General features: G+C 34.6%; 1 protein-coding gene across 51 annotated transcripts in view; it reads left to right on the top strand.

The window, feature by feature from the left end:
• The window catches only part of pcdh15b (protocadherin-related 15b), a 513,920-nt gene that overhangs the window by 173,025 nt on the left and 318,875 nt on the right, over positions 1–22,020 (top strand). For all 51 annotated transcript variants that reach the window (XR_015944907.1, XR_015503430.2, XR_015503428.2 and 48 more), the window contains 1 exon segment: positions 177–291. Coding sequence is in view for 21 of the 51 variants with exons in the window: in XM_087274983.2 (XP_087131109.1) it covers positions 195–291 (97 nt within the window). In the remaining 30 variants the exon portion in view is untranslated.

Here is a 22,020-nt window from a genome sequence, read left to right as displayed (position 1 = left end):
ATACCCTCAAAGAGATGAAAATCAAATGGTCACTTGGCATCTGAATCCCCCTGAGGTCTGTTATGAATTTTTTTTAAAAGCTACCAATTATATGACTCATGCAGATGCTATTACGCGGCTCATGTATGCGAAAGAAACACTTGAGGAATCTATAATATGGCTCTTTATGTTGGCAGGTGAGCATGCTGTAATATATGAAGATGCGCCAGAGGTCGTGGCTCTATAAATGGCTGGGAATAGGCATTGGCGTTCTTCTGCTCACCGCTGCTAGCTATTCTCAAGACTCTGAAGGTAAGTCAGTCTTTAAAAGTCTTTGCTTCGGAGCAGCTGAATTTATGGATCATTTCCACTGAGTGGTACAGAACAGTGTGGTATGGGTTGGTACCGATCACCTTCGTCAGGCTTGCGTTTCCACTGCCAAAAGGGTACCAATGGTCACGTAGTCGCAACATATAGCCCACAGTCAGTGCAAACCTCTCATCTTTAATCTTCACCAGCACATGTACATGTAACCTCTTGTCATTAAGGGTGCTTTCACACCTACACTTTTGTTTCGGAACGTATCTCGTTTGCCCAGTTAGCGCGGTTCGATTGGCATATGTGAACAGGGCAATCGCACTCTGTTCCGCGCCAAAGTAATCGCTCCGAGATCGCTTGAGTGAGGTGGTCTCGGCTCGATTGAAACGAACCCTGGAGCGGTTCGATTGCAGTGAGAAAGCGATCCGATCCGAGCGCGGTTATATGACAGTGTTTTATGGATATGTAATAGGCTTACGGCTACATGAAGAGAGAATTATGAGTAGGGCGGGAAGTTTCGCGAGTCTCCGGATGCCCGCAAACGAGTGATGATCTCCCGGTAATCTCGCGTCTCTCTCCCAGTCCTCAAATAGGCATCGTCGCGCACCCTTCTCACCCCTCCCCACCGTGTCTCTCCTCAGACACGTCACGCGCGCGCACCCTGTCAATCACCACCAAATCACCGCCTCCTGACAGCTGAGCGGGACGCTGCAAAATAAACCCTGACACTCTGACCAATGTAAGGAGAGTTTACTCGCACGTGACTTGTTTTAGCTCTTTTGGTCCGATTAGAAACTTTGCAGTCTGAAAGCGAACCGCTCCAAGAGCAAAGAGCAACAATGTAACAATTTTAATCTCTGTTTCGGAACAACTGAATCGATTCACAGGTGTGAAAGCACCCTAAGTAATTCCGTCTTCCCGAGTTCATAATAGTCCAAAAGGTGACGATAATATTTAAACATGGCAGTTTGTTCATGCTTTAGGTTGCTGAAAGAATCAGTTGCTTCTTTGTTCTTTCGTATTTCACTTCAGTAATCACGCGCATGTTATTATCATCAGCTCAAGAACTTTATTTCAAATATAGATATGCATGCAAGCGATTGCGAGCTCTCTGGATAAAGTGAAACCGCTCGCACTTTTAGATGGCCTCATAAAACAACAACAGGACACAGTAGATTTTGTCTTCCTTGGCTTTGTGGCTGCTCATCAAGATGACAAGGTTTGATTTGAGCTTGGGTCGAACATGGCTTGTCATTTCATGTATATAGTATTACCGTGCAATATCTCAGCTGTGTATTTAAAAAATGCCTCTTCCTTTGTTTTCATTCCCCTGGCTTGTGTACACGCTTGTGACATTTCTCTGTAAACCAATAGCGTTCAGTTGCATGTCTAGCTCTGCCTTTTGGTACCCTTTTATCTGGCTAGCCAAAGGGTACCCAAAAAGTGGTACAATTCACTTTTGGGTACCTTTTGAAAGTGGAAACAGCCATAGAAGTATACCTTACCGTAACATACCACCTGTAATGGGCCATTACATGGCTTTTTTAAAAATACTTCTATCTGTGTAAGCATGCTTATGATTCCGAATGCATTATTGCTGCTGCCTTTCATGAATCATATGCATATTTCAAAAAGGAAATATTAGAATGCATTGAAAAACTAAAAGTCTTCGCGCTTGGGCAGGTTTAGTTCAGTTAAATCCAGCTCTGGTGTGATTTGCTCTGTTAGTAAAGTTCATTTGAATGAGAGTGAACATCCATCTGAAGAGTGAGTCTCAGTCCACTTTCATTTGAAAGTCTGGTGTAGTTTGACTGAAATATGAACTTGGTTCAAACTGAAGACATAAAACTGACAGTACACTGTTGAATATCCATAAATTAACAGCTTTACATATATTTGTAATTTTCCCCCCCTCTTTTTCTTAAATATTTCCACATTTATTTATGCTTTTAAATTTTCTTAAGGGGTTCTGATTTTTATCTCAAAATTTAGAAAAAGTGACTTTTATTTAAATTTTTTTATAGTTTGTGATGTATAACATCAACCCAGACAATGTTACGGTACAAAAATCTTGTAATAAAATGCCAGTACATTTTATTTTTGTTATTTTACAGATTTATTTTGCTATATATTATTTCTTATACTATACAATATATTATTTAAAACTACTATAATGTCAATAAGTCACTTTGTTCAGCTGTAGAGTTGAATTTGCAACTTCAAATGTTGACAGAGTAGAGATCAGGGTGCCATAATGCAACTCTCAACCATAAATGATGGTTTATTGTGAATGATCAAATATGGAGAATCTTAATTGACATATCATTTGTATGTCATAAACTAACTGTAGAATGAATAGTTTTATTAATGTGTTTGTATTTTTCATGTATTGTCATGCAGTACAGTTGCTGGAAAGGCATTTCCTTGCATCAGATTAGGGCTGCAATTCACACCGTTTACAACTGGATTATTACCTGAATATTATTAATATATTAACTGTTTAATCGCACTTATAGTTCCTTATTTTACAACCCTGATCTTACCCAATACCTAAACCCTAAAACTACTTTACTAACTGTTTATAAGCAGCAAGTAAGAAGCTAAGCTAAGAAGCTACAGTAGTAACTTAGACAGCTCAAAGTCTTAAGTAATGATTTGGTAATAGCATGAATTGTACATTTAAAATAAATTGTGACCTATTTTGTGTCAATCTATTAATAATTTTAGCCGACTAATCGATTGATTTTTTTATTTTTTTTCCCCCTCCAACATTGTATTTTGCACATGAGCTAATGTTCCTCACCTGACGTCAGCGTCAACGCTCCCCATTCATTTTGAATGGGTGACGTCAAGCGCTGTTGAACTGAATTGTGAATCTGTCGGAGCCACTTCAGCCGCATTGCTAGGTCAGAAGTTGGGAATTTCTCAACTTTTTAAGGGCCAACGAAAGCGTCAGCCAATCAGATCGCTTCATGCTAAAACCTCAGCTCAGACAGTAGCCATTTGCGGTCTAATTTTATAAGCTGACACTGCTATGATGATCGCGTCAGCCCTAACTTCATACATGCCCTTAAACAAGTGTTGATGCTTGAGTCCCATGTGAATAGGTTGTTACAGCCTGTGTCTTTGAGATTCAGCCAAAATGAACCTCAATTTCCTTCATTATGTTTATCAGCCTCACCGAACATTGCAGTTTCCATCTTCATGAAAGTTTATTACATGTTTTAAAACCTATTTAATTTAAACTCCTGACATAAAATTCAAGGCATGTCCAGAAAGGCAGATGCCACATGTGTACTAATCGAAGATCTCTTCATGTATCTTCTTAAATGATCATGGTGTTCTGATTGGCCAGTTGACCCTGTGCCTTGGGATTAGTTAAACACCTCCAAACATGTGTGGGGAAATTGCCAGTTTCATCTTTCAAAAGCTTTTTAAGCCATTGCCAACACAAACGGTTGCCATCGGTGTCAGCTTTACCATATCAGATTGAGCCTGAGTGAGACTCTGACAGTGTGGATGATCAAGCAGATCATTTGTAACCAACTCAGCAAGCACGACTTCAGCATCACATTTCACAGTGATAAGGTTTTACGTGTTACTCTCTCGAAAGCACAGCATCTCAATGACAAACAACAACACCTCACTTTTCCTTCTTTCTTTATTAGTAATAATAGTAACGATGATGATGATAATAATATAATAGTAATAATAATAATTAATATAGTACTTTTGTTGTTGTTATTATAAAAATGAAATAATTATTATAAAATAAACTATTAGATAAATATTTTTAAACAAACCAGAGAAAATAAATTTATCATCTATTATTATTATTATTATTATTAATTTTATTATTATTATTATTATTATTATTATTATTATAGTACTTTTTCTGTTGTTTTTTATTATTGTTATTATTTTTGTTGTTGTTGTTGTTGTTGTTGTTGTTATTATTATTATTATAAATAAATATGAAATAATTATTACAAATAAACTATAAAATAAATATTTTTAAACAAACCAGAGAAAATTAATTAAGAAAAAAATAAATAATATTAATAATAATAATAATAATAATAATTAATCATCTATTATTATTATTATTATTATTATTATTATTATCATAGTACTGTTGTTGTTGTTGTTGTTGTTATAAATTAAATATGAAAGAATTGTTACAAATAAAATATTAAATAAATATTTTTAAACAAACCAAAGAAAATAAATTAAGAAAAAACATAGTAATAATAATAATTAATCATCTATTATTATTATTATTATTATTATTATTATTATTATTATTATTAATATTAGGTACAAATAAATTAATAATTGAAAAAAAATTGATAATTTTATAAATAAAATTGCAAGACAGTTACTGTCATGGTTACACGCGAGTGTGTGTGTGTGTGTGTTTTTCTTAACATTGTCTCTTCATCACACTTTTCAATTTCTTGTACAAAATGTTCTTCACTTCAGACATCAAAATGGCTTGGCATGACGGTGAATCAGATTCCGTTTCATGTAGATTGTGATGTGGGACATTCTGTCTAATCACAGCTAGATTCTCTTCTCACTCACTCTCAATGATGACGCATGTCCTATAACAGCAGGCACAGCTGGAATCTACTGCATTTCCTTCCTGTTGCATAGATGTCCATTCTATTGGCGTATAGCACACTGATGTGAAACTGCAGAGACTCTATATATTGATTCTTCTCCTGCAAAGAGTTGGAAGCAACTTTTTTTTTTTTTTATTCAGACAGAGTTCGGTAATCTTTATTTTGTTTTTCTTGAATGCACTCTGTAAGATTCTGCCTTACACCCAGAGTATTAAATGAATAGTTAACCCCCAAATAATGATTTTCCCCCCATAACCTTCATAACTTACTGACTTTATCATTCTCAACTTGTATTTACTTATATATTTATGTATTTTTTTCTTGGTCGAACAGTGAAACTTGTAGATTTTCGGCAAGTTTATACAATACTTGTTCAACTTTTGAAAAAGTCAATATTTTATTGTTTTCATAAGCTTCTGTTGTGTTTGACTTAAAGCTAGAATTATACCCTAAAATATATTAGTTAATCTTGATTGATTTTATTTTATTTTTATGTCCTAAAATTATTAAAACATTTTAAAATAAAAACATTATTACTGTGATCCTAAGCTTTTTAGCACTGTATGTCAGTCTTCTGTCACATGATGAAATTTGACTTTTAAAAAAGGGTTGATTTTGCTGCTTAAGAAGCATACCATTTGAAATAATGAATATATAAGTGATTATTTAAGGAATGATTGATCTAATGTTTTCAAAAAGTGTTTTTAAAATGGTAAAAGTTAAAATTCAAATAAATTGGTTTCCTTAAAATCTATACATCAAATAATCCTGAAAACAATGCTGATAATTCAACATTTCTTACAATGATATATGTATATAAATAAATATATATATATATATATATATATATATATATATATATATATATATATATATATATATATATATATATATATATATATATATATATATATATGTGTGTGTGTACACCACCAACCAAACAGATTTATTAAACATATGTATTTAATAAAATAGTATTTTAGTAATTGAAAATATCTCAATTCAAGTAAAATATTGCAAAAAAAAATTACAACCTACGAAACTAAATAGCTTTTCTTGATTTTTATTCTTTTCCCTCCTTTTTAAAAAAATTGTATTTAATATTTTTCTATGAATTTGGCTGTACTAGTCTTTGGACCGTTATTGTAAGTTATTTCGTTAAATAAGCTCCAGATTTGGCTCTTGTACTGACTAATGTAGATGCACAAATATAACATTGTATAGCTTCCTATTAAAAATATGAATTTAAAAGATAGATTTGTGAGGGGTGTACGTATATTCTATGTATACTAAATTTATTACAACTAAATAAATACTTGTTCTTTTCTTTTTGGTTTAGTTAAGAAATCAAACTGACATTTTAATTTGCTCATCAGACTGAATTATTTATAACTCTGTTCTTTCTTTCTCTGCTGACTCAAGTTAACATCTCATTCCAAGCAAAGACCCTCAGTGAATAATGCCTTTTTAAAATGGATAAAAGTAGCTGGACTTCTCACTGGATGATTTCGGAAGCTGTACTGCTTTTTGAAATCTTATTTTTACACCAAGTAGTGACATTCTGGAGAATTATGGCCTGCCAACTTTGTGGTTTCGGACGGGTTTTTCTGTTCCAGCATGACATTTTCCACTATGCACCAAGCGAACACCATGTAAAAGTGATTTACTCTTTGTTTCCACAGAAATGACTGGAAAAGCCAAACTGGAGCTGGAACTGGCTATATAATATTACTGTAACATCACTAAACCACATATTTAACCTTCGGAAAGTCAGTCTGGGTTGAAGACTTCATTTACATTTTAGCCTTTAGGTTTAATGAAGATAAAGGATATTCTAGACTGAGCCTTGATTTATTGGTCTCACCTTTTATTAAGTTTGGAAACCTTTGCAAATGGATCTTTTAATAGAAATTTGGAGATATATGGATGTTAGGATGGTTTTGGGTTAGACCTTAATGTTCATAGGTTGCTCTTATACCCTTTTTTTTAGTGTTGTGTTGTCTAAGGGTGGTTTCACACCTGCGAATCGATTCAGTTGTTCCGAAACAAGGATTAAAATTGTTACATTGTTGCTCTTTGCTCTTGGTGCGGTTCGCTTTCACACTGCAAAGTTTTTAAACGGACCAAAAGAGCTAAAACAAGTCACATGTGAGTAAAGTCTCCTCGAATTTGTCCGAGTTTCACGGTTTATTTTGCAGAGTCCCGCTCAGCTGTCAGGGGGGGTCGTGGTTTGGTGGTGTTTGACAAGGTGCACGCGATGTGTCTGAAGAGCGAGGAGGGATGCGGTGAGGAGGAGTGAGAAGGGTGCGCGACGTATTTGAGGACTGGGAGGGAGACACGTGATTACCGGGAGATTATCACTCATTTGCGGGCATCAAGGATTCTCTGTGCATTTGCAGGAGACCCGAGATGTCTGTTGAATGACCTCCCGCCCTACTCATAATTCTCTCTTCATATAGCCGTATGCCTATTATATCCATAGAGCACTGTGATATAACCGGGCTCGGATCGTATCGCTTTATCACTACAATCAATCTGCTCCAGAGTTCGTTTCAATCGAGCCGAGACCACCTCATTTTAGCGATCTCGGAGCGATTGTCTTGGCAAGGATCCGAGAGCGATTGCTGGATTCACATATGCCAAACGGACCACGCTAACTCTGCAAACGAGACAGGTTCCGAAACAAAAGTCTAGGTGTGAATGCACCATTAATGTTCTCTTTTACTTTGCTGTACACACTTACAGTTTTAAATGTGGAATCAATTCGATTAGATTTTTGCTAGATAGTTTTTCAGTGATTTATGGAAGTCCATTTTCACAAGTTAAGACTTGAAACATCAAAATTGCCCTTTGAGTCATGAACACCCACGGAATAGATATAGCACTAGATTATGTTATTCACCAGTTAGAAAACTCTATGTAGACACCCACTTTGTCCAGCATAGTTGTTGAAGCCAGCAGGTGCAGGAATTGGTTTAAATTCGCACATTCAGACTTTCTCCTCAATAATATAATTTCAGAAATGTCTTAAAGCAAATTCTAAATAGTGAAATCATATAATCAGCCAATAACCATAAAATACAATGTTATTCACAGTCAATGAAATGTTTTGAAGTCATTCCTACATGCTACATTTAACCGATAGTATAAATTTATATTCAAATTTGCATCGAAGCAAAAATAAATCCATTATTGATTAAATAAAATAAAACAAAATTAAATAAACTTGAGTGAAAAGGTTGCAAACATATACTTTCCTTGATAAGCAATAGCTTGTTTCTATTCTTAATAATTTGAACAATAATTTTCAAACTCCGAAAGCAGCTCAATATTGAACGAGAAATATTTGGACACATGCCAATACTTTAATAGTCTTAAATCACAGGGTGCAATTACATTTTTTCACATGTGTTTTGTGGACTTGGAGAAGGAATTCAACTTTGTCCCTCGTGGCATTCTGTGGAGGGTGCTGTGGGAGTATGGGGTCAGAGGCGCTCTGTTTATACAGGGACAAGACAGCACTAAGAGTTTGGTTCACATTCCTGGCAATAAGTCAGACTTGTTTCTAGTGCATGTTGGACTCTTGATAGGGCTGCCCTTTATCACCAACTCTGTTCATAATTTTTTAGGACATAATTTTAAAGCGCAGCCTTGAGGGAGTCCAGTTTGGCGAACACAGGATTTGATGTTGTTTTGTTGGCTTCATCGAACATGGACCTTCAGCCTGCACTGGGGTAGTTTGCTGCCGAGTGTGACGCGGCTGGGAAAAAGATCGGCACCTTCAAGTCCGAGGCCATGGTGGTCTACCGGAAAAAGGTGGTTTGCCATCTCCAGGTTGGAGGAAAAGTGGCAACAGCAGCAAGGATATCAAGATTTAAGTATCTTGGTGTTCAAATATCTTGGGGTTTTGTTCACGAGTGAGGGAAGGATGGAGCATGACATTGACAGGTGGATTGGTGCAGCGGCAGCAGTAATGCAGTCGATGCAAAGGTCTGTTGTGTTGAAGGAGTTGAGCCAAAATGCAAAGCTCTCCCTACCTAGGGAGGTGTTCCAGGCATGTCCCACCGGCAGGAGGCCTCTGGAAAGACCCTGGACATGCTGGAAGGACTATGTCTCTCTGCTAGCCTGGAAACACCTCGGGATCCCTCCGGAGGAGCTGGAGGAAGTGTCTGGGGAGAGGGAAGTCTCCTAAAGCCTGGATTGTACTTGACACGTTCACATGAGTACGTGTGGCAAATGTAATGTCATCGTGGTGTTTGCGGTGGTTTGGTTTGGGTGTGCAAAACATGATTTCGGCTGGCGGAGAGCACTTTTTTTTGAGACTCGAGCAAACAGTGCGTGTGGCGCCGCATTTGGTTGAATTTAATATGAAACACTTTGAAGAGATCTTGTCTGAAACAGAACACCTGTACAGACATCTTTATGGTCCATGATCATAGCAATAACCAGATGACCAATTATTTCTGGCTAGAAATTGCAACAGCCGTGAGAAAGGAGGAAAGTTTTTGTTAAAAGGTGTGGAAAAACCTGAGGGATATGTTTGTTAAAGCCAAAAGAGGCCATGGCAAAAGTACCCAGGTACACAATTTCAGAATGTTTTCCAACCATTTATATGATTTATACAGATGTGTAGGTTACAATTTTGAGTTTAAAACAATTTAATAGTTACAAAACCATAATTAAGGAACAAATAATTTCTTTGATAACTAAAAAAGAATATTTGAAACTACTGGTTTACAATATACCGATGGCCTGTTATTTAGACTTTATTGGTGATAATGGTCAGGAATGTTGGACCATATTTTGTTTTTTATTTATTTTTTATATTATTTTATTTTTTTAACATAAGTAGAGAGCAGAAACTAGCCAGAAAGTAATGCGTGAATTGTGGAGCGTTCTAAATCTAAAAAAAAAACATCTGGAATTTTTAACAGTTGCATTTTTTTTTTTTTTAAATATATAAAACATTTATATATTATCCCCCCCCCCACCCCCCCCTTGTTGTTTTAAAGAATATCACAACGCAGATCGCAGTAAGTAAAAAAGCCTGGCCTGTTTCGTGAGGTGTGCGTGCAGTCAGTGGAGGTGCATGATGTGGTGCCAGGCAAAGTATAAATCAAGCTTAAGACTGCTGTCTTTGCAGCCCGGCCCTTGAAAAGCGGACAAAAATGAGATGAAATTTTCCAGAGAAGTCTCCCATTCATTCAAAAGTAAACCAGAGCTAAAAATACACTGCGTTGCTGATAGGGGGAAGTGAAGTGATGTCATTGTGCAAAGGGTCTATTGAGTTATTTGTCAGTCTTACAATTTTAAATTGAATGAACATTTTTTTTGTCTTATAACTTACCCAGAATATAAAAATACATATAAATACATTTCGATCATTTACTTTAGTCAGTATTATTGGAATGTGAAGAAACTTTAAACCAGCACAACAAAACTGTTTCTGAAGACAGTAAGTCTTAAGTAAATAAACACTTTTTTATTAATTAATTAATTTATTTTTTTAGATTGCTTTAGTTAAAATTGGTGTTTTCAATCTGAGGGAATTTCTGTACGATGACAAACTCAAAAACTTTAAAGCACACTTGAAATAAGTCTTTCTATGAAGACTGACCTCACATGGCACCAAAGAAATATAAAAAATAATCATCAGCTCTGATGGGTTCTGCATTGTGAACAGCTTTGACCTGTTACAATATAAGAATGTTGACTCGCATCCCCGAAGGCAAACATTATTGCAATTCTAATGACCGCTGAAATGTTTAGCAAAGAAGCATGGCTGAGCTGCGAATTCAAACAGGCCTGATGAAAAATGGATGAGATTATATTTCTTGGTATGAATCTCAGCCTCGTCCTTAGTTAGCATTCAGTGGACAGCGTGCCCGACTCTGGCTGAACCATGTCCCTGAACAGAGCTCACGCATCTGAATCTTTGGGGGGTGAGAGAGATAGAGAGCAACTGCTTGGGAAACTGGACTGCTGAACTCTAGTGGTCATGGTTCAAGTGAGAACGGAGCGTACGAGGCTGACTCCGCTATCAACTTTAGCCTGTTGCTCTAATGGTATTCTTGCGCACTGCGATCTGGGAATGTCTGCTGTTCATTTTGAGTCCGCAGGGGTAAGCAGAATCCACCAGAGAGACAGAATCAAAAAGTCAGGGTTTTGGCTGGTTTGCATGGGCCTGTTAGAAGCTGCAAGTGCTCTAACAGTAATAATTATAATAATAACAATAATAGTAATAAAAATAATAACAATAATAATAGTAATAACAACAACAATAACCTGCTCTAAAAGAATCCCTTCATGCCATCCTAAAACAATTAGGTTAACATAATAATTTTTGCAATTTTAAGTTGATTGAACCTAAAACAATTAGGTTGTCCCTCCAAAAAACCTCAAGAACTGTGTTGTTTCAGCTCATTTTAAACAAGAAGCAAAAATATGTTTTGTGTATACATTTTCAATAATATACTTCAGCCATCAAGGTACAAAAAAATAACAATATTGCTCCCTGGATTTTAGTCTTTCATACTGGACATTTTATTAATTGATTGATTGATTTTTGTTTGTCTGTTTGATTGATTCGATGGATTTTTTAATTTAATTCATTGATTTTTTTTTTATTTTATTTAATCTGTTAATTAATTTATTTGATTGGTTTGTTTTGTATTGATTGATTGACTTTTTAAATTTTTTTTTGCATTTGAATTAATTTTGATTGATTTGATTTTGGTTTGTTTGTTTAATAGATTTTTGTTTATTTTTTTGTTTATTTTAAATTAATTATTTATTTTTATGTGTGTATTTGAATGGTTTATTAATTAATTAATTTTGTTTTGTAGTTACATTTGAATTTGTTCCGTTTGTTTGGTTGATTGATTAATTTTGTTTTGTATTTGAATTTTTTACATTTGTTGTTTCATTGATTGTTAGATTTTTTTCTATGTATTTATTTATTTATTTGTTTATTTATTTTAATTTTTTTACTTATTTATTTGATTGGTTTATTTATTAATTTGTTTGTAATTTTTTTTACAAACAATTGGGTTTGTTAAATTTGTTGTTTATTTTGATTTGATAGATTGATTTGTTTTGTATTTGTTACAGTAGTTATTTGATTGTTTTTTTTTTTAATTGAGGTTTGTTTGTTAGATTTTTATTTATTTTAATATAATTTTTTTATTTAGTTATTTGTTTTTTATTTGTTTATTTAATTTATTTGTTAATTTGTTTATTCATTTGATTGATTGATTGATTGATTGATCTGAACTTGTTAATGTTATATCCAAGTCATGAAAAAAAAAAAAAAAATCCTGCAATATTCACTGAAAAATATACACAAAGCATGATCCAGTGAGTGCAGATCACTCTCTATTGATTTTCACATTTCGCTTTAATCACAACAGCCATAATAATTTACTCGTTTAGTTTGATTGTAGATATGTTGAACACTGTAGTTTGAATTAGAGAGTTTTTATTTCTTTTTTTTTTTTTTTTTGCCAGTTAATTTCATGACCCTGACTTGCATCCAAATAAATGGAGAACATATAGGTAAATCTCTCCATATATTTCCTTATAATAGAGAGGGAACTCAGCACAGAGTAGGAAATTGTTTGAAAAATAAACTCTAGTAGAATCAGAGTTCTCTAAATTTTAACATCACAGTAAATTATCCATGTTGAATTGTCCTTATCCCAAAGCTGCCATCAAGCTTTCTAATTTTTAGAGTCTATTGAAATGAATCTCCATTTCACTTTTCACTTTCAAGTACACTGAATAGCAAAATCTGTGAGATCATTCAAATATTACAGTATCTGCTGCAACTGCAGATTCCAAAGCGGCTAGTAAAATGAAATTAACGTCAAGGCTCCCTCCAATAAATGTGTTTAGGCATGGCATTTATAATAAATGCTGTTTTAATAATTGACATTGTGGTTTATGTTTGTTTTATACTTTATATTCCTGCTCTTAACACTGTTAAACTCTAAAAGGATTTGTTGTGCAGTGGTGGTGGAACAAAAATGCGTTTATATTGTGTTGTTCTAGTATTGGCAAATGGTTCATTTATTTAACAGAACAGTATTTGATAACATCTCGAGTCAAATCACTTTTTTGGGTTTACATTTTGTAAACTCAGAAATTTAGTGAGAAGTGAAGGATTTGCTCTCCAGTGTCAGGACTTTCAGCAGTGATATTTAAACATTGAAACGGAATTAAACTGAACTTGAACTCTGAAAACATGACTGATATGGTTTACTTTAAGCGTATTTGACACAATCTAAAAATGCTATAGAAATAAACATGAATTGAATTGAAAGGATGAGTTTTTATGAAGATTAATTAAAGACACATGAATATTTTAATTTTAAAATATTTAATGATTTAGATTTTTATGTATCTTTTTTTTTTTCTTTAGATTTTTCTTAATGACTTATTATTATGAATTATGACTTAAGTTGAAATTGTGACCTAAAAAGTATTTACTTTGTCAAAATTATAAGATAAAATGTTTTGGCTTTAAATAATAACTTCAAATTAATCAAAAAAAAAAATTAAATAATGACTTTTTATTACTCACTAAGTCATGACTTTAGTCAGATTTACTGGATATGATGTTTTTTTAATGAGAAAGTTACTCTATTATGAGAGGTTAAGTCATAATTTTAACCTTTTGTTTAATAATTTCCAGATTATAACTCGTAATTTCAACATTTATCTAGCAATTTTGACTTGCTACACTGTAAAAAATTTGTATGTACTTAAAGTGAGTAAACCTGTTGATTTTAAAAAAGAAAAGTAATTGAAAAGTAATTGAAAGCAGTTTAAAAATAAATAAATAAATAAATAAAAACATTTTAAGGTCAAAATTATTTGTCACCTTTAAGCTATATATTTTTTCGGCTTTCTATAGAACTAACCATTGTTACACAATAGCTTGCCTAATTACCCTAACCTGCCTAGTTAACCTAAATAACCTAGTTAACCTTAAAAATGTCACTTTAAGCTGTATAGAAGTGTCTTGAAAACTATCTAGTCAAATATTATTTACTGTCATCATGGCAAAGATAAAATAAATCAGTTATTATAAATGCGTTATTAAAACTATTATGTTTAGAAATGTGTTGCAAAACTCTTGTTTATTGTTAAACAGAAATTGTGGTAAAAATAAACGGGAGCTAATAATTTAGGGGCTAATAATTCTGACCTCAACTGTATGTATGTATGTATACATAACAGTAAACAGCAAACATAATTTTTGGAGAACAGTCGTACAAAACTTTGATTCAAAACAAATTAAATTGATTGGGAGTTTTTTTGCTGAGTGTGCGTATCTTCACAGTTATTTCCAGCTGAGCGCTGTGACTTCAGCACAAGGGCAGATTGATGTATAGGAGACGTGAAACAGGCCCGATCAGCAGACAGTAGTGAATGGCTCCCCATGGAGGCATCCATCCCACTCAGGAGGTAGAAGTTCAGATCTTTGACCTTAGCTGTGATGGATGCATCCCGCCGGACAAGCAGCCATGTGCTGCAGTGTGTTGACGCGGATGTCATTCTCGCATTGCACTGTCCTTTTACTGTCCCAGGGTTTTTATGAATACTATCTATAATAATAAAAGACCTATACTAGAGATTTCAGGTGCACACTTTTAGAAAATGCTGGGTGCCCAGGGGCTTCTGAAGAAAATGACCTGGTAAAAGTTTAGTTGCTTAAGTTACATAAATACTGTTAAAGGAGGTAATAGTATTGACCTTAAAATGTTTTTAAGGTGAATTTTGTTTAACACTTTTTGGGAAATATTTGAAAAAAACATGTATACATGTATTATTTGTTTTGACATGCCTGATTTTGAGTTCAGTTAATAGAACAAATTAAGTCCAAGCAACTATGTTGCTATCCAGCATTAGTTACACAAAAAAACAATGAATTTATTTATAGATGCAAGATGGCAACAGAGACTGTATAGTAATCAGTTCAACAGTCTAAGTAAGCAATTCTTTACTCGGTGGACATTTTAAACCACTGTTAAACAAATCATTTCCAAAAAAGTTAAATTGCACTCATGGTCTGTCTTTTTTTTTTCTTTTTTTTCTATTACTGTGTTTAGTATTCTTGAAATGTTTGCTTAAAATTTTCTTGTGTTAACTTTTTAATAGAGTAAAGTTCTGTAGACTGATGTGGTTTCATGCCATTTATAATCTCTATCTTTGAGCGAGATCCTCTGTTTTTGTCATCACTCAGACAATACAGTACTCTATATGATTCAGATGCTAGTTTTAAAGAGACAAGTATGAATTAGCAATAGCTTTTGCTGTTTAGATGGTCAGCTGCAGTTGTTATTCCGAATCACGATTTATTTATTTATTTTTGCTTGAAATCAAAATCTAACCTAATGATATTCCAAAACATGAAGACCTGGGTTCAGTTGCTCACGTGTGTTTGATTAGGAATGCTGAACTCTGCAGGACAGTGGCCTCCTTGACCCACTATTTTTCAGTCCGCTGCCACTGTTGACAGTGCTGAAATACAGCTCTAGGTTAAATTTAGAAAATATATTTTAAAATATATATGTATTTACATCCAAACTGTGGAATAACCATAAATTCAAAATCATTAATATTGACATACCTTAATTTACATAATTGAAACCCATACTATCTAATCTATATTAGTTATTCTTCAAGTCAGCGACAGTCTAACGACAGTAAGCATTTTTAAATGCATTTCAGTGACTTGAGCAAGCATACAGCATGTGCAGTTTGTGTATAGAGTAACATAAGATCCAACATGAACTACTTAACACACTTTTCTTGTGCAGCAAAATCTTTTTATTGACATTAAACATGGCTATGCACTCAATCAACTTAACAACAAATGCATCTGCATGGATCGTAACGAAAAATAGCAGTAGTTTATTTGTAATCACAAAAGAAAATCCAATTGATGCAATCTATCATATAAAGAGATTCAATTTATGAATCTATTCAATCTATGTAGAGATTCATAATAAACTCTCTTAGAACATCCTTCAAATTAAATCATCATTAGTCCATCATTAGTTAGATAGTTCATCCAGAAATTAGAATATACTCACTATTTACTCACCCTTTGTTGGTTTCAAACCATGTCTTTCTTTTCACTGTTGAACAAAATATATTGAAAAGAAAGCTTGAAGCCAGCTTGTAGCCATTGACTACCATTATAGGTAACAACAAATACTATGGTAGTCAGTGACAACGTGTTTACCTTCTTCATGATATGTTCTATTTTGTAAAAAAAAAAGAAAGAAACAACAACATATTTATAGACCGGAGGGTGAGAATTATGGTAAAGTAAAAATTTTGGTTGAACTATCACTTTAAGCCCATTGCACACTGGGGGAATCATGTACCTAGCATGTATCATGATCAATAAGATGTTTTAATGAAGAGTTGACCCCTGTAATCACAGCTTGACTAATTAAACATGTAATTGTTGGACCTGTTAGATCTCAGATGCATCATGGAAGCCACACAAAGGCTTAATTCATGTGTTTACGTAATAATTGCTCACATTTATACAGCAAAAGAGGGCAAATGCAGTGTTTAAGTAAGATGCTGAAAGCGATTTTGTGTCTGTTTTCCTTGATTAAGAAAAAAAAAAGATAGATAGTACTAATCAGTCCCCAGGCATTCAGGCAGTCTTTAAAGAACAATCGAGGCATTGATGATGATTGTGTTATAATTAAAATAGCACACTGCCAAAACAATATACATTGACCTTCAGTTGGGAGCCAGCATTTTATTTATTTGTTTAATGTTCATGTTCAGGATTTGTGGCTCTTAAGAGATCTTTTTCCTTCCTGTGTGCTGGCTTGTTGCAGAGTATTGATTTCTTTTTTTCTGTGATTACTCCCATTGGCATCTCTCCAAGCTTTCAGAGGTGTGTTATCTTATCTTTGGGATTCGTAAGATCGACCCTTGGTGTCTTACTTTTACACCCTCGATTTCACTGTGAAACTTGATCCTGTAGATTGAAGAACGCATTACCCCAAACTTAAAGGTGCTGTATATAGTTTGTGACTCTTCTAAAGCACAAAAATGTCATTAATATGTTTGCAGATATCTGAAAAACAATGCTGAAGTCAGATATTCTGCTTTGAAAATGTGCGCTACGTGCTGGAATGTCTGTCTTTGTTTTGGTCCCTTTACCTCGCCCAATGCCAGTTTAGCCAATTATATTTAAGCTCCCCAAGTTGGTTGAAAACAGCGTATTTTATTCAGTCAGTCATGAAGGCTCTCAAAGTATGCATGACCAAAATTCGACCTCCGTTTGACAGTAGCAGATTCCGAAATGAGACGCAGATTCAGAGTTCCACATGAGGAGGTTATTAATTAGCAAATAATATAAATATTTCAAACGTAAACATCAGGTGAGCAGGTTATATTGTAACCTTATGTCTAGGCCCACCCGGAATCTGTGCGCACAGAATTCCACAGATTTTCTGTAGATTTTCCTCAGATATTTAGCCCATCATTAATTCTGTTTTTCTTACTTGAGTAAATTATGTAAATCTTTATTTATTCAGTTTAATTAATTTCAGTAATATTATTGGCTAATGTGAAAGTGAATCTTATTGGATTTGCATTTTAACATTAAATTGAAGTTAAAAAGATAATAATTTTTATTTCATATATTATGATTTTAGTTATGATACTACCAAAATAATTTAGCAGAAATCCGCAGACTTTTACCAAAATTCTTAGCAAAAACCATCTGCAGATTCCGTCTGTCCCTACTCATGTCCTAACAACAAGCTACATGACGAGATATGCATTGATAATTAATTAAAATATGACAATTTAAATACAGCCATTTAAAAGCACAGAATAGTGCGCTCACTGCACTCTAACGAAATGGCAAAGTTTATAATCTACTTAATACATATTAAACTGCTTTAACATTAATAAGTGTAGATGCTGAATCACTGATATGTGTTGGCTTGCACTGTCACAGTTTGAGTTAAATTTGAAATGGTTTATTTTAAAATCTGAGGTGAATTATCTGCTGCTGCTTTCAGTAGGATGGCAATAAATGTCATGTAAATGACATTCAAACCCATTATTAGCATTTAACACTGAATAAGGCATATAAGGCATACCTGAGGTGATCATTGTCAGTTTTCTGTTGTTCAACTGCAAGAAATAGAAGCAGTTTCTAAAATCTTAATCTGAGGTGTTGGTTGGAACAAAAACCCCCTTTAATAGGAAAATATTCCTTCTATTGTGTGCCATTTTATTTAGAACACGACTTAAATCACCCTTTCGACTAGTCAGGCTTGCTCCTGTTGGTGTCCTCAATCTGGCAACCTGCGCTTGTGTGTGTTTTAGACCATGTGTACGATACCTTGTTTAACAACTGGGTGTCAAACTTACATACTGCACCTTTAAAGGGTCACAAAACATCAAATCTTGTTTGAGCTGTTGACAGCCACATATGTGTTTCACGTTGCTAAAAACACCATTATGACACACATATTTCACTAAAATGAAAATTGGTTGTTTTTGCGTTGTTTTGAGCAAATTTGTTCTTCGGGTTTTAAAAATGACACCGTGGAGATTAGATGTCTGTACCGGCGAGTACAACGTGACATCATTGAGTTTTCAGCATTAATTCATGAGAAAGACTTGGTTCAACTAATCAGCGCGCTCTGTTGTGAATGAGATGCAATTTCAATAATATGCATGATATAGATTCAAAGACTAATTGACCTGTTACAGTGTTCAAAGAGCTGCTACGATGTGTTGCGAACCGTTATAAAACTAGTGGAAGAAGAAGAATTGTTCGCAGTCGTCAGTGTTGCATTTATAAATGTGCCAGAACAAAGGTTTTGTTTCCATTTCTCCACAATGAGAACACAGCTTGAGTGTAGACCCACATATGTGGATTAAAGTGATCTACTAACATGCGACAAAAATACGTTTGGAACATTTTTTACCCAGGAGCTTTTTGCATCTGGAAATGGTGAAATCCAGATTTGCCGCTCGTCTCCTTTAAAAAAAAAAAAGATGCAGTTACAGTTCGCGTTGATTGTCCCGTCTCTATGGATTTTGTGATCAGTGTTTGTTGTTTACGTTTTTCCAGATGGCATACTTCGCTTGTATGGTCAACAGTACTCTCATTTTTTTAAACATTAGTGAAATGACTGAAGTTACTAATTAGTTTGCAGTAATATTACTACATTTTTATGGACTGAAAATGCTTTGTGTCCGTGTCATTTTAAACAGTTGCACAACAGTTACATCAGTCCTCTAAACCCAAAGTGCAGTGTGAGGTGGGGTGCCAGACCAATGTTTTCACAACAGATGTAGCATACTAAGATAACAACAGAGACATTTAAGATTTAATTAATTTATATTTATTTTAACCAGTACAGTTAGGAATAATAATTGCCATTGCAAGACTTCAATATTCACCTTGTCAGGAGCATCTTCACTTTATCCTGCATTCACAGGTGTGTTTGTGTTAAGGTTAAACATGACAAGACACTGGACCTGCACTGTCATTAACAAGATAATGTGACTGAGGGAAATTTGGTGGAGAGAAAGCCTGCACTTTATTTTTACACTTCTCTCAGATCCACTGTAAATGCCGTCCATCTCCCCTGCCTGTGTTTAGGGTTCCGGCTGTAATGAAACTCCCCTTTTCATGCAAACCCCTCCTTCTTTCGCTGTTGGACACTCCCACCTAAACCAAGCTGGACTCTTCCACTTCTCTTACTTTATTCAAACTAGAGGTGTAGAAACACCCTGCTGGGGGAGGGGGGGTGGGGGGAGGTCATCCCCCTTTAAATACTGACATCTACTCACCTTTTTACGGCAACCCCACGTGAACTTACTTTTAAATCAAATTTTTACACCGCTATTATTCATTTACCTAGTGGTTTTATAAAGTTATAAAATGCTCAAATACTGTTTGACTTTTGTTTCTAAACTCCACTTTGTTGTGGTGGAGTTTTCCTCTCTGCTGGAGTTGAGAGAAATTTAGGTCACCTCTCAGGCTAAAAGAAGCGAAGGAAATAAAAGCTTATTGGCCTTTTTTGTGGTTTAAGGTGCTTTTTCGGAGCACCATTTATCCCAAGTTCATCAACGGTAGTAACTACCCTTCTGCTTGAGTCATGCTTTTCTTTTGCTCCGTATAAAAGGGCCCCCATGGCCATGAAACTTTAATGGGAACACAAGATAGTTGGTCTTTCCTTTTGAAACCTTGCCTCGCCATCATAGGCGCGGTTGCTAGGAGAGCCCGACCTACCTCGGTTTAATGTGTCAGCACTTCTGACGTTACGTAAAGCCCAACAAATGCTATCAATGCCTAATTCATGAGTGGCAGGCCAAAGACGGGACTAGGAGACACAAGCACAGATGCAAACTATTGTCATCACTAGGGTTGGGGGAAGATACTTTTGAAAGTAGTACATTACAAACTTGCAATACTAGTTTAAAAAGTAAGTAAATACTGTGTTACGTACAGTAGTTACTTTTTTCAAGAAAGTAACGCATTACTTTTGTGTCTGTTGGACTTTTAATCCATCGGTTGGACTTTTAGTAATAATAAAGTATACTTTTGCACTAAACGTGATTTGTAAAGTGAATCAACCTCAAGATGATTTAGAACTGTGAAATTAATCAGTTTGAACGATTATGAAAGAACGTTACTGGAGATAAAATGAGTATTACATCACATCCCACACCCTCTCCAACAGTCTGTATTCGTTTCTCTACAAAAGCTCAATTTTACATGGAAATCAATAACTTTTGCAAGAGGGGACACGTTTCATTTATTGAAATGTATTTGATTCATTTAAAAGTTGTTGATGAAAAAATCTTCTGCTGTTCGGTGTATTTGTTTAGCCTTAAAGCCTGAGCAGAACACAAAGATTTAACATCATCTCTTAGCTTTAGCTGTGTCTTGATACGCAAACAAATGCAAAAATATCTTTTAATATTTATATATTTTTTTAATATTTAGTTCTTTTCACACCACACTGACACTAATAATTTGATCTTAATGAATGAGTAAGAAAATACTCTGATTAAGAGAGTACCATGTATACAGCAAATTTATATATTTATTTCTTATTTATATTTTTTTGACTAATTTAATCATATTAAGGTCATAATCGAACTAAAGAAAAAATCGAGTTAGGACGTGTGGAGTATGCCTAGTCGCATTATTGAAGTGCAGTGCAGACATGCAAACACCTTAATTGAACTATTACCGTCATGTAGTACTTTTCGTTGCGATTTGCGTCAGGATAGTCCACACATGGCTGTTTGACACTCTTTGCACTTACCGAGTCAGTGCAGATCACAAACACCTGCATCGTTTTTTTTTTTTTTATTATTATCCCATTCAGCATGCGGTATGAACTTCCATTAAAACATAACTTGTCCAGCAGTTCTCGTTTGTCACGGAGGGCGTGCATGAAATGTTCCCAAATGAAAGTGAAAGTGCCAAACTGAAAAAAATTACTTAAAACTCCTAAGGAAATGCGGTTAGTGCGATGATGCAATGACGATAATCAAATCATGCGCTGTAACATGTAAAACAGGATCATGAAAGGGAACATTCAAAAAGCAACTAATGTAAACACCTTAATCTTTTTATTGCCTTAAATAGATTAGGGCAAATAATTTGATTACTGACGTCCATGTAAACGTAGTCGCTGATTGCTGTGATCCGAACAAGTTGAAAAGAAACACGATAAAGTCATGTGAAAAAATCCACATCACTTATTGGCCAGACGTTATTGAACGGATTTCCTAAACTGCTTTTCGATTTGTCAAAATTCACTTGCAGGAAAATGCTAATGGAACTCCCGCAAGTGAAGAAAACGGCCGACACAGTGTTACCTTTTACTATCGAGAGTCGACTGCGCTGGCTTATTGTATCCCTGGTCATAGTATACTATATAGTTTACATGCATCACTTCAGACAAACTGTACATTTTGAGAATGAAACGCGGCTAAAACAGTGTTTTAATGCATTGCATCTGAAGTCACTTCAGGAGGAGGCACGAGTCAATTTAGCTAAACTGCGACATGATCATCTTCT

The sequence above is a fragment of the Danio rerio genome, chromosome 12 (assembly GCF_052040795.2).
Source record: "Danio rerio strain M-AB ecotype USA chromosome 12, GRCz13ab, whole genome shotgun sequence".
In the NCBI taxonomy this organism is placed as follows: Eukaryota; Metazoa; Chordata; class Actinopteri; order Cypriniformes; family Danionidae; genus Danio; species Danio rerio.
The sequence above is the reverse complement of the archived record's forward strand: the minus strand, read 5'-3'. Positions and strand labels throughout refer to the sequence as shown.